The 14,158-nt window shown below is 33.6% G+C and overlaps 1 protein-coding gene and 1 pseudogene across 1 annotated transcript; both read right to left on the bottom strand.

Annotated features, from left to right (window-relative positions):
- Positions 1–3,996: 3,996 nt before the first annotated feature.
- Positions 3,997–4,983, bottom strand: LOC116521430 (olfactory receptor 6M1-like). Its single transcript, XM_032236103.1, has one exon. It carries the CDS (start codon positions 4,969–4,971, stop codon positions 3,997–3,999), a length of 975 nt encoding a protein of 324 aa, XP_032091994.1. The 5' UTR covers positions 4,972–4,983.
- Positions 4,984–9,756: 4,773 nt separating this feature from the next.
- Positions 9,757–10,697, bottom strand: LOC116521429 (annotated as a pseudogene).
- Positions 10,698–14,158: the final 3,461 nt, after the last annotated feature.

Below are 14,158 nucleotides of genomic sequence, written 5' to 3'. Positions count from 1 at the left end.
ACAATTACTGATTAAAGCTATTACTTTTGTTTTAAAAGGATGGAAAATAATTCCATGATAATTAGCATAAAAATAAGGACTTGATGTATGAAAACATTTTTTTTTTAAAAAATCACAAAGGACCCACATCCGAGGGGAGAACTTAAATCTCACCCAGAATAATCTGAATTGCCAATCATCAGGGTGTTATAAGTAAAAGATGAAAATGTTAATTCAATAATTAGGGACGCAAAGCACAAGAGATATCATTAAAATGCTAGATAGGTATGTAGATAGAAATATACTTAATATTCCTATATCAGTCTCATTAGAGAAATATTCTATTCAAAAGTCATTTGCAAGTTGTCATACAGTCATGTATCTATTTGTAAGTGTAGTCAACCTAATTAGTTTGTGGATTCAACAGACTGTGTTCCACAATTGTTACTGTGATTCAGACATGATGATCAGCTTCTGACAATATGGAGCTCTTTGGAAGGGCTGTTCCTAAGAACTTAATGTCTTAATTTTGTCATAGTAGGACAAAAGATTCCTTAAAAGCATGTTTAAATTAGGCCTGGAAATAGTAGTAAGCAACTGCTAAGGTATCTGAATCAACTGATCTCAGTTTAATACATAGATTGGAAAAATCTGGAAGCCATTTTCTGAAATGTTTGCCTGAAGTCTACACACTGCTGATTACCATCTTGGCTTACCTCATTAACCTTCTAAATATTTATATTCTGCATAGCTGCATTGGTTAAATAATGTACCATTAGATTTTGGTAGCGATTTAACTTGTCACAAGGGAGACTGGTTAATTACCATTCCATTGAGAAAATAGTAGCAGTACCTTAGTGTGGAGAGGATTAGTGGAAATATATTAACTAGGTCCCTTTCACTCAGACTTCAGACCCAAAATCAGTGTAAAAAGGCTCCTGAGAAGGTTAGGATTGAGAACATTATTTTACAGCATTTTAACCAGGGGTGAAATTCAGCAGGTTCTGTCCAGTTCTGGAGAACCGGTAGTGGAAATTTTGAGTAGTTCGGAGAACCAGTAAATACTACCTCTGGCTGTCCCCACCCCATCTATTTTCTGCCTCCCGAATCCCAGCTGATCAGGATGAAATGGGAATTTTGCAGTAACCTTTCCCTGGAGAGGGGAGGGAATGGAGATTTTACATTATCCTTCCCCTAGAGTGGGGTGGGAATAGAGATTTCACAGTATCCTTTCCTTGCCACGCCCACCAAGCCATTCCCACCAAGCCATGCCATGCCCAACAAGTCATGCCCACAGAACCGGTAGTAAAAGGTTTTGAATTCCACCACTGATTTTAACTCCTTACTGAGTAGTCTCTCATTGGGTAGAACTACAATTTTGTGATGTAGAGCATTGGTGTCAGACTCCTGCGGTCATGTTGCCATCATGTGATGTTTTGTAATGTTTTTCTCTTCATGAATCAGGGGTGGGTGTGACCTTCACATGATGCATCCAGCCTATGGACGACCATTTTGACATCCCTCGTATAGAAGGATAAATTATTTCCATATGGGATATGACCCTTCAGTCTTGTCTCTTTCTTTCTCTGTTTTCTCTTTTCTTCATTTGCATAAAATCATTGGGAGTGGTCTTAAGTTAGGAATTGAATTTCTTCAGTAGTTTGATGGTATTCAGAGACATACCTCTATTCTGTACTGGACCAGATATGCTGTAGAATTCCTGATCTGGTATCTGGAAGCTGTGAGGTGCTGTATAGGAAGAAACCAGCTGAAATGGAATCCTTGCATGTTGAAATTGCTGCTTATTTGGAAACCGTGTTTTCCGATTAGCTCTGGTAGTTACTTTGGTTGCGTTAGCATTTGAAGGATTCTTCCAACTGATTGGTTCTACTAGATGGATAGGCAAGGGAGCCCTTGGTCAATTTTGGTTCATATTCTAGTTGTTGCCCTTCCTGGAGTAGCCTCACATTTTGGATAGACTAGTGTAATATATCTTTTTTATTTACATTTATGGAGAATTTTACATAAAGATAAATATGAGAAAAGAAAAGAAACTTATCAAATGGAAATACTTCCAAACATTTATTCAACTGATAATTGCACTCTTATAATTCTTACTTCCTCTTGGATGTTTTATAAATCTTTTTAATCCTTCACTAGATCTGGATCTTTTTTTAATCAGCAAATTCATAAATCATCATATCATTTTTCTTTTTTCATCAAGATAAGAATTCTGGTCTTTTTGCTTTGATTAGGCAAGTCAGCTTTGCTATCTTAGCAACTTCTCTCATTTTCGCAATCCATTCCTCCACTTTGGGAATGTCATTGTTCCCTTCATCACTGAGCATACAATAGTCTTTCTACACTCAAGAACATGGCTAAAATTGGATTTCAAGTATTTCATATACCTTATAATGATAATGATGATAATGATAATATCCCCACATATGCATCCTTTAATTTCATTTCTTTTTTATGTAATTGGGTGGCACCCTTCAGAACAAGGGATCTCAGGGCTGTTTGGTAAATAATTAAAAATAAACAAAAATATAACATATTCTTGGAATCTATTGGAATATCTTTTCTAATTGTCTTTGGTGCATATTCCAAATGGCGGGAGATGGCCATGATGAGGTCAACTATGATGGACGCCATTACCAGGGTACTAAACAAAATGTTTGAAACACATGGGTTGCCAGACTTGTTGGTATCGGAAAATGGCCTCAATTTATGGCAACTGCATTTGAGGTATTCCTAGCAAGACAAAGAATATGTCACACCCTTGTCATTTCACCTTGCAAGTAATGGGCAGGTGGAACAAATGGTGCGTATGAAAAAAGAGAGGTTGATTCGAACGGGCCCTGGTGACCATCAGGAGAAACTTAAAAAGTATTTGTTCAACCAACATGTCACTCCTTGTATAGCCACTGGCAGGAAGCCAGCCAAATTATTTATGAGTCACTGCTTGAGAACAAATTTAGACAGAATACATCCAGATTATTTGACATAAATCCTTTCAGACTGGGAAAATACATTCAAAACATTTAAGCAAAGTGATCGAGTATATGCCCAAAATTATACCAGTCAACCTCTATGGGTGCCAGCACATAATACAGAAGTCATGGGTTCCCATTCACATTGGGTGGAGCTCGAGGATGGACAACAGTGGCTCCGACATGTTGACCAGCTTTGGAGTTGTGCAGTGGGGACAGCTGCTAGGGAGCTGGAAAAAATGAACTGGGGTGGGGATCCAGAAGAGCGAGGGATGACAACACAGTGAAATGGTATCAGAAGAGCCGAGTCCAATGTTGAATGAAACATCTGTTATTGAGGGTCCACTGCTGTGGAGTCCATCTTGTTCTTCTTTGTCTCCAGCTGAGAGATATGCCTAGTTGGAGGCTCCGGAGAGCCTTAGTAATCTATCTGATGTAGTTCAAGGATGCGGTTGATGGGTGGGGGCCTGATAGAAATACAGTTGATATAAAACCATTGAAGATCAATGTATATGGATGATTATATTTGTGTAGTACAAAATTAATGGAATATCCCATGGGTAGGAAGGGGTGTAAGGTCCACAAGCATGAGCAGAAGCTTTTCCTTCTGCTGTGCAAGTGTGGGACGTATTTTAAAATTATTGGTTAATGGCTGACAGCTTTCCATAAAAGGGGCTGTCAGCCAGAAGCTGCATGTTGCTTTACAGTCTACTCCTATCTTAAATAAGCAGCATTGCTGAATCTGGCTCCTCATCTGTTCCCCACGCACAATATTGCAGTTGACCTCAGAACTTTTAGTACGTAGATGGCAGTGACAGCCACTGCTTGACAGAAAGCTGAGTCAAATGATATCAATTCCTCCTGATTTATATCAGCTCTATATGATCTAATGGCATATAACAAAACAAAACAGATTAAATTGAATTAATAAGTAAATAAAAGCTAGACCACCCAATAGGTGTCACTGTTAATGTGAAATAGACTGTCCATTATGCTACTGTACTCTGCTGGATTTTTTAAATTGCTATTTCTTGATTCTGTCTATATTTTTTAAGTTCTTCATTTCATTGTTGAAGAATGATTTTAGGACATTTCTTAGTCCAATCTTCACTTTCTCATTCCTAAGACCATAAATGAAAGGATTCAACATGGGAGTCACTATTGTGTTCAGCACAGTGCCCATTTTGTTAAAATCAAGCACATTTCCTTTGGTTGGGCGGACATAAATAAAGATAGAACTCCCATAATATAGAGTGACCACAGTGATGTGAGATACACAGGTTGAGAAGGCTTTCTGACGACCTTGTGCTGAAGGTATTCTCAATACAGCAATAATAATATACATGTAAGATATAGTGGTTACAAAAAGTGATCCCAAAAGTAATATACAAGAAGTCCCAAAATCAATATTTTCAGCTAGCAATGTCTCACTACAGACCAGTTTGAGTAAAGGTGCACTGTCACAGAAGAAGTGATTAACAATATTTGGGCCACAGAATGGTAACCCAGCTGTCACAATGCTGGGAATTAAAATAATCATGAAACCACCAATCCACGACCCCAATAAAAACTGGAAACAAGTCTTATTGTTCATAATCAAAGTATAGCGTAGTGGGTAACAAATTGCAAGATAGCGGTCTATGGACATGACAGCCAATATGAAAAATTCAGTAGATCCCATCAGAAAATAGAAGAACGATTGGGTAAGACAGCCCACAAAGGAAATTGTCTTCTTTCCTGTGATCATATTTATTAGCATTTTAGGAACTACAGTTGATGTGATCATGAGTTCAAGAAATGAGAGGTTACCCAATAAAAAATACATGGGCAACTGAAGATCATGATTGGCTACCACTAATACAATTAACATGACATTTCCTGAAATGGTTAATGCATATGCAAAGAAGAAAACAATGAAGATGACAATGTCAACTGAACGAATGGTGTGAAATCCCAGGAGAATGAATTCAGATACAATAGTTTTATTGACCAAATTCATACTTTGATTAATCTTATTCTATTCATTAACAAATAGTGCAGTAAAATAAGAGACAAAGTGATGAAAAGAAGGAGATGGAGGAGGGAAAAATTGAACGATTAGTCAGATCCTCAATTGACACATCTGTAAGAATGAAGAATTTAGTATATTAGTAACCAATAGATGCATCAAACAACATTATTTATAAGATTACACATTCAGATTAATCATGTGGTTTCAATATCATACACTCAAGACATTGCTTGAGAAGTTATCAGTTTTATTTTCAAGTAAAGGTATAGCAATAAATTCATTTGTCTTATTTGTTAAACAAAGCAAAGACTTGCCTGCAAATGTGTTTTTTTAAGAGGAGAATGAAAAGAAGCCATCTAAAGTTGGTCCAGGGTTCAAGAGCCAGGTCAAGGTTGTCAGTAGGTCCAAGTGTCTAAGATTCAAGAGTGAAATGCATAAACAGGGATCACATCTGAGCTAGCCAGTTTTCAGCAATGAGAACAGAGATGACCAAGTCTCTTATATAGGCTGAAGTCAACTGTCACTCCAGTTCTTCAGTATCAGGGAAGCCATGCAGAAGGAATTCATTGATTCTTGATTTATTTTCCATTCTTCCTTTAGATTTCAAAGTTGTAACAGAAGATAAAATCTTGCACCTTTGTACCTGTGGCCAATTTCATGACTGAGTGAAATGTTTGTCAAATACTTTTATTTGCTCAAGATAAAAACAGAGATTTATCTATGGGATGTTTCTAATTGCCCTCAGAGAGCCCATTTCTCTTGAGCCTAGTTTACTTTAGCATCCCTAAAATACTTAAAATAGCTCTAAATACTTCAGAGTTGCATTTAAAGAACTGTAGTAGAAACTTTGAAAATAGCAAATAGCAGTTTGCAAATGATAATAGAAAATGTCTAAAAACAAATTTCAAATAATATTCCAGAAAAAAACTGTGGGATTTTGGATTATCTTAAAAAACCTAAGCAGTTTTTAGTAATGTCACTACATGTTACCTCTGCTACATAAGCAAATTTATTTTTTATATCTTATAACATATTTATAGTTCTGGTTGCTTATGTTTATTTCAAGGTTGTAGAGCAGCAGAGAGGAGGAGGGGGAAAAGGAGGAGGAGGAATTTGGCAATGAATAATCAATTTTAGATATATTTTTAAAAAGTTCATTTTGTGCAACTTAGTGTATTTGGATGATAAGCATTTTTCACAGGCATGTTCTATGGGAAATTATTAAAACATTTTTTCTCTTTACACTGAATAGATACAGATACTTGACTAAACAAACATTTCCTGGTTATATATATATAAAATTATTATTAATATACCTTTATTTATTTATCAGCACAAATACCACACACACACACACACACACACACACACACACACACACACACACACACACCACACATATATATATATATATATATATATATATATATATATATTATATATATATCTATATATATATATATATATATATATATATTAGTCTTCAAGGCTAAAAGTTATACAAATTTTGTAATTCCTTCAGTTTTTTTTCCATGATAAATAATAGAAAAGGAGCATATCTAGTCAAATACCATAGATCCATAGAGTTAGTTGTAAAGCCCTTTAGATCCTGGCTCTGTGTTAACTTTATGTCTAGTTATTTTTTTTACATCTGTATTTATTGAAACCTAAATAAGATAATTCATATAAAATTTACATTCTAGCCAGATTGCTCCTATTTAAATATACACACATTCATAAATGCCACAGATTTTAGATGTGAAAAATGAAATAGAGAAGATAGATAGTTTGCTTTTCAGACAGAAATCCATAAATTTATGTTGGATAAATAAGTAACTGTTGGCTCATGGATTCATAACTCTACAATTTAGATTTTACTGAAAACACTCACTTTGTATTTAATGGGAGACCAATGAGCATGCTTCATATTTGCTTTTGTTCAAAATTAAATTACTATGTATTAAAAATAAATTCTAGGAAATGACAAAAGTTTGTATAACTGACTCATATATTTATATGTATATCAGTTAGAGTATAATCTATTTGACATATTATGGTGTTTGTATGTATAATAATTGATTATGGATATGAAATTATAAATGACAAGTAAGTTAATAAGCTGATTGACTGCTTTATCCAAATTGTGATATTGAATGAAGAAATATTATTCATGTAATATACATTTAATACACACTAAACCTGAAACACACCCCCACTTTCCCCCCTTATTTAATTCTGTCTATGTAGGCTAATCCTAACCCTATGTGGACCAAGAACCTGTGAAACTATCCAGAACAGTGACTGCTACATTAAATCCTAAATGATTCTAAACAACAGTTCAAACTGAAAAGATTAAAATTAAGTATTAGCTGTCTGTAAAGAAACATTAAGGTATAAAAAGATGAATTAAAATTGTAAAATTAATAGAGAATGTATTTGTATCAGCATTGTAGCAATTATTCATACTAACCTTCAGTAATATAGCAAGGAAAAATAATAGGATCAGCACTGAAAATCTTATTTTGCATCTTCAAAATCTTTAACAGATCTAAATAAAATGACATATTAATGGATCTTAATTCTAAAGATATGGAACAAATAAGAAATCCACTGATTCTCATTATCTTTATGTTAAAGCTTTTTAAAGAAAATGCTTACTATTAATATGTATTGAAACTCCTTAGAAAAATAGTTGCACTTTAAGCATTCTTGCCAAGTGCTCAGTGTAATTAAGGAACAATTTAATACTATTCTGCAGTAACATATGCGTAGGAATATTTACAAGTGATATTCTACCATCTAAACATTTTTTCAAAAATAAGCTTCTGCACTTTTTTAAAGTATTGCTGACAGCAAACCATAAAATTATTGTTTCTTTCTTATATGGCTCATGTGCATTTGCCGAAAATATCAAACTATCCTTTGAGTATTAATTAGGAAACTGCTGCCAGGAATTTAAGAGACTAAAAGTATGGAAATACTATACACTGCATACAATTATTATTTTACTACTATTATTATTTTAATTATTTCTATTTATTTTTATATTGTACTTTTATGTCTTTGTAAACTGCCTTCCGTCACTATGTGTGAGTAAGCAGCAAAACAAATTTTATAAATGAATGAATGAATAAAATAAAATAATAAGTAAATAAGATAATTTATTCCAGTAGATGTCAATGTTTTTCAGACTTCCAGTACAATATGTGTTCTGTGATCACTCAGAATGAATATTTAGACAACTTAATCCATTCATTTATATTTAGGTATTGGTCACTTTTGCCCTAACTGTATGAATGCAATATAATTTCACTTCTAAGAAGGGTTTTTTTTTTTTTGCAGTGCATTGCATAAATCATCTGATGATTAAATGACTTGTTTTTTATACTGATGCAAAATACATTTAAAAAATCATCATTATGTTCACATGCAGTGTCATATTAAGCCATCCAGGATAAACATTCAGAAGCTTCTTTATTTTAGCATTCTCTTGCCAACTGTGAAATCAACAGTCAAACTAAGTCAGAACAATCTGATGGCAGTTTTAATCTTAAAGAAATATGGATAATGGATCAAATACATCAAGCTGTTGAGACACTTATAACAATTCTAAGAACCAATAGAAGACAATAATAACATTTTTAAAATAATCACTTTCTGTAATGCACACAATATATTTTGTTATTAATTTAGAACAACAATTCCTAAACTTTTTGCCATCACATCTTCCTTTAATATAATCTTAATGTACACAATTCTTCCAAAAATCCAAAATGAACACAAATGAACAATGCAAACAATTGAATGAAACTTTGGAAAAGTTGGACTTATTAAAACAATTTAGAATTGTAGTCATTTAGAATTATTATATGAGAGTCATAATAATTTAATTAATCAATTTGCTATTAGCCCACCCTTTCTTAAAGACACCTCAGTTTTAAGAGATTGGACAATCATTTGTCTGAAATAGAAAGGAATATAATAGAAAAGAATTCTTTATGGCCAAATGTGATTGGACGCACAAGCAATTTGTCTTTGATGCATATTCTCTCAGTGTACATAAAAGACAAGATACATTTATCAAGAATCATACAATATAGCACTTAATAATAGCCATAGAGTACAAATAAACAATCAAGAAAACAATATCAATATAAATTGTAAGCATACAAACACCAAGGACATTGGTGAGGAATATTTGTTTAGCAGAGTGATGGCGTTGAGGAAAAAATTTGTTTCTGTGTCTAGGTGTGCAGTGCTCTATAGTGTCATTTTGAGGGTATAAGTTGAAACAATTTATGTCCAGGATGTGAGGGGTCTATAAATATTTTCATGAGCCTCTTTTTGCTCATGCCATGTACACGTCCTCAATGGAAGGCAGGTTGACAGTATTTGTTTTTTCTGAAGTTCTGATTATCCTCTGAAGTCTGTGTCTGTCTTGTTGAGTTGCAGATATAGTATAGGTTTCCTGCCTAAGCAACAGTGGACCTCCAAGGTCCACTCCCGCTCTGTTAGTCTATTCTATTCTATTCTATTCTATTCTATTCTATACCAGTATATCTCGTGTCAATGATTTTGTCTGGTTAATTATTCAGTGCATGAATAATGATTTTGTTTTGTCTCTTTTTTGATCTTTTTCTAGTACTGTACCAATCTGATATTCATATTATTTATTTTGCTAACAATTGCTAATATTTTTTATTTTAATTTATATGATTTTATATAATTTTGAAAACATAATAAGATTTATATTTTTTTTCCTTAATTTTGTTTTTAGTATGACTTGTCCAATACATTTATTCCAACGGCTCTTCTTAATGATCCTATGACTTCCTTATTTCTAAAGCTATATATTATAGGGTTCAGCAGTGGATTAATAACAGAATAAAATATAGAAATTAGCTTATCATGTTCTTCTGAGTAACTGGATTTTGGCTTCATATATATGAAATCCCTGTCCCATAATAGATTATCACCCACTGTCAAATGAGAAGAGCATGTTGAAAAGGTTTTCCATCTGCCACTAGTGCTGTGGATCTCATTACTGCACCAATTATATAACCATATGAAATCAGAATCAAGATAAAGGGCAGCATTAGTGTGCCTAGGCCCCCAATTAACATTAATAATTCATTTAATGAGGTATCAGTGCAAATCATGTGCAGTAAAACAGGAGCCTCACAGAAAACATGGTTAATGACATATGGGGCACAAAGTGGGGGCAAAGAAAGATAGAGTGGGACAACAGAAACTAGAAAGCTAACAATCCAAGAAGCAGCTAAAATTCGAATGCAGGTTTGGGAATTCATTATTATGGTGTAACGCAGGGGGTGACACACTGCTAAGAAGCGGTCCAAAGCCATCACAGCCAGGAGAATACATTCCACTGCTCCCATGAAGAGAGAGATATATGTTTGTGCCATGCACATGTGATAGGATATTATTTTCTTGCTCAATATCATGTTGGATAACATTTTGGGGACCACAGCAGTGGTATAGCAAAGATTAAGAAATGCCAGGTTTTGAAGGAAAAAGTACATGGGAGTCTGCAAATGTGGATCTGTAGCAGTGAGGATAATGATACCAATATTTCCAAGCAGGATAAGGAGGTAGATGAAGAGGAAGATGGCAAAAAGCACTGGCTCCAATTTGGGGTGATCCGAAAACCCCAAAAGAACAAATTCCCAGACTTCAGTTTGATTCATTTGGTTCATTGTATTCCATTGACTGCAGTTATTGAGGAAACTTGGAAAATAATTAAAAAAAAAAAGTCAGCATGAAAAATAAAGAATTTGGTATGATTGGGGAGGGAGCTACCATTATGGATCCCAAACTTAAACCAAAGCATTAATTAATGGAAATGTTTCTTCAGTACATGGTTATACAAATTGAATGTGCCTTTGAACACTGTAGAGTCATTTGATATCCTGATTGTTTGCATTCTAATTTATAGAAGTTCTATTCTGCAAAGCATAGCACAGAATGTCATAATAGCAGAGAAACAGCAAAGGGAGAAAGAGGCAAAAATGCAGAGAAGAAAAGAAGCTGAGTTTTCATTTCATTTGTACATGTTTACCACTACATCATTAATTCATAACTGACACATTCCATGAATTTTCAGTAAGGACTACAGACTAGATCCGAAACAGCAACTTTGTTTATTCAGAAAGAATCAGAATCAAGGGCTTTGTTACCTTAATGTATTTACTTACCTACAGTCTGATCCTGCATTCTATTTTCATTTTTTTCTTGGCATCTTTACATGGAAATAAGTCTAATTATATTTAGAAGCTTTCCCCCAAAGAAACTGCATGTAGAATTACAGTCTTCTTTCCCTGTGAGAATGAAATATTTTTTTTCTAAATTTGTTCATGAACAGCAGTTTTAAACAATCATATACAATAAAAAACAGCATGAACAATAAAATTGCAATATTTTCATTGGTAGTTAAAACAGAATAAACTTAGGCATTTTTCATTTTTCACCTTCCCTGTACAAATTGCAAGTGGCAATTTCTTTTGGTCCTCTTATTGCTTAATATTATTAAATTGTTACTTCTTTTCCTATTCATGGACCACACCTTTGGTAAAATTAGAGTAACAGATTAATATTCCTTTATTTTTTCTTCATTTACTCATTTTATACATGTTTATAATTATATTTTTATATCACATATTTTATATACTTTGATTGAAAAATTTTTCATATGTATTTATCTCTGATGGTTAAACTATTAAAAATATACTGTATGCCATGGCATAAATCTAAAGCATAAACAACTTATGATTAAACATTACTCCAACTTTAGTATTATTGTTAGGTGAGAAGAAAAGAGATGCTTCAAATAGTTTATGTAGTGAGGATGAGAAACCAACCCTGCTTCAATTGTTGCTGGATTAAAGTTACAGGATATTTTCATTATTTTTATTTATCTTTGTCAATACTATTAGTTGAAGGTAGATGACAAATGAACAAATATGATGATTGTGGCTACTGATAGTTACATTCCTTACTACAGGTATTTGGAACTTCACATTATCAGAGTTATTGCTGTGCAGTTAGGGTTATTGCTATGATATTTAAAATTAGACACATTGCAAAAATTAGCTGTATGTCAGCTTTCAAAAACAAATTATATCAGGATTTAATTTCTTCCTTTCAATTTTTTCCTCTTTGTACCTTTATGTGTATTTATTCATAGTGTAGCATATGTACATCAAGGCATTAAATATAAATGACACACATACAGTATTATACTTATGGATACAATAGACTATGGGACAATTTCACTAATAAGTTAATTTCATAATTTTAAGATGAAAAGTTACTTATATATATATTTAATAGAAACTGAGAGAGAACAGGAAAGTAAAGACAAAGAAAAAGGAGAGACTAGCATACTTAACATACTTAAGATCTCCTAAAAATAAATAAACCTTAAACCATCTTCTAAGAATCCTTGGATGTGACTGACTTCTAGCATTCTATTTATTTAAGTAACTAAGGAGAAAAAAAATTAACTGGATTAAATAATGCAATTTACACATATACTATCCATATCAGTAATATATGGATTCAGAAGATGTTACTAAAAACTCTTGCATATGTCAACTTTATTATTAAAGTAAGAAACTCTCAAGTGTCCAATTAATTTTATTCAAACTCAAAGGAGATTCAGCAAAACTCTCTCTGATGCTCCGTTCCCCACCTCTGCCTGATTTCATAGGACTAAGAAAATAGGGATTAAGAATACAAATGAATTCTAGACTGCTTCTCTTTTTAAATTGTTTCAAGGTTTCACTATTCAAAATAAATTCTATGTCTATCAAAGATCCTTTCTGAATAGGTGGAAGAGAAGAGCAGAAAATATAGTATGAAAAATACCCAAATGAAGGGCTGCATTTTGAAACAAATCACTTTAAGACTATATTTTTTTAAAAGCAACATTGCTCATGAAACCTCATAATGCTTCTTTGAATATTGAAGGTTATCAGAAGTACAAACAGAGAATATGTCATGGTCAATGCAATAGAAAATATAATGTTTTATTGCATTTTTTTAGTGCAAGAGATGACCCAGCTGAGGCCAAGGGTTGAATCAAATACATCATCAGTTTGGAATCTCTAAGTCCTCATAAGAGACCGAAATTGACAAACACAAACTTTGAAGTCCATTGACTCTTAACTGGGACCAATTCACTTTGACTGCTAATAGTTCAGATTCTTGTGTATAGGTAGCATGAAATAAACTTGTAATAATTTTACACTGTGTCCTGATTCCTGACTTCTTGAACCCGACAGTAACTTCTCAAAGATCTCCCAAATATAAATTTATCAAAGAAAAGCATTATTTTGTACAATAAGTACTACAAAAATAAGCGGAAATTATTAATGTGTAATATTGACTAATTACAGGGCGGGGCATAACCTTTTCCTAGGGGGTCACAGCAACACTTGTAATAACAACACAAATAATTCATACACCATTCGAAAGCCCATCAAAAACTGAGTTTATTGACACGATTTAATAGTCAGTATGACCACCATTAGCCCTTCGAACAGCATTCAAATGAGGTGGATAAGAACACAACAAATCTTCAAACAGTTCCGTTCGATTTTCCAGATTTTTCAACACAGTTTCCAAATTCATTCTCAAAGTTTCAACCGAATATCGATTTTGACCTTGCTCCTGAATCATCAGAGCTTCCACTTCATCCTTAATTATGGCCCCAATGTTCTCTGCCGGATTGAGATCTGGCGAATTTCCCGGCCAGACGTCATTGCCCCAAAATTCGACATTGTTGTCCTTTAACAATTGCTGAGTCGCATTTGCACGCATGCACGGAGCTTTGTCATGAAGAAAGACAGCCTCACCAACCACCAAGACATTGTCTGGATCACTGAGAAATGGAATGACATTCTCCAATAAAATTTTCTCACGGAAATAACTGCCATCCCAGGATTCCCCTTTATCCTTCAAAACCCAATGCAGTTTCTTGGCTGTGAAAATGACGAAAATCCCGATGCAAGTCGGATTGCGAACGATTTGTCGATATCGTTCATGTTTGGCGATGTCGTCGACGTCTTTAGCCCAAATTCGATCGTTCTGTAAATTCGGTTTTCGAATGGCATAAACGAAGAATTCGTCAGATGGCGCCAAATGAAGAAAATCTTCC

This window comes from Thamnophis elegans, chromosome Z (assembly GCF_009769535.1).
Source record: "Thamnophis elegans isolate rThaEle1 chromosome Z, rThaEle1.pri, whole genome shotgun sequence".
Lineage (NCBI taxonomy): Eukaryota > Metazoa > Chordata > Lepidosauria > Squamata > Colubridae > Thamnophis > Thamnophis elegans.
The sequence above is the reverse complement of the archived record's forward strand: the minus strand, read 5'-3'. Positions and strand labels throughout refer to the sequence as shown.

Excerpts from the sequence above, each read along its gene's own strand:
- LOC116521430 (XM_032236103.1), bottom strand. The coding sequence starts at position 4,971 with ATGAATTTGGTCAATAAAACTATTGTATCTGAATTCATTCTCCTGGGA.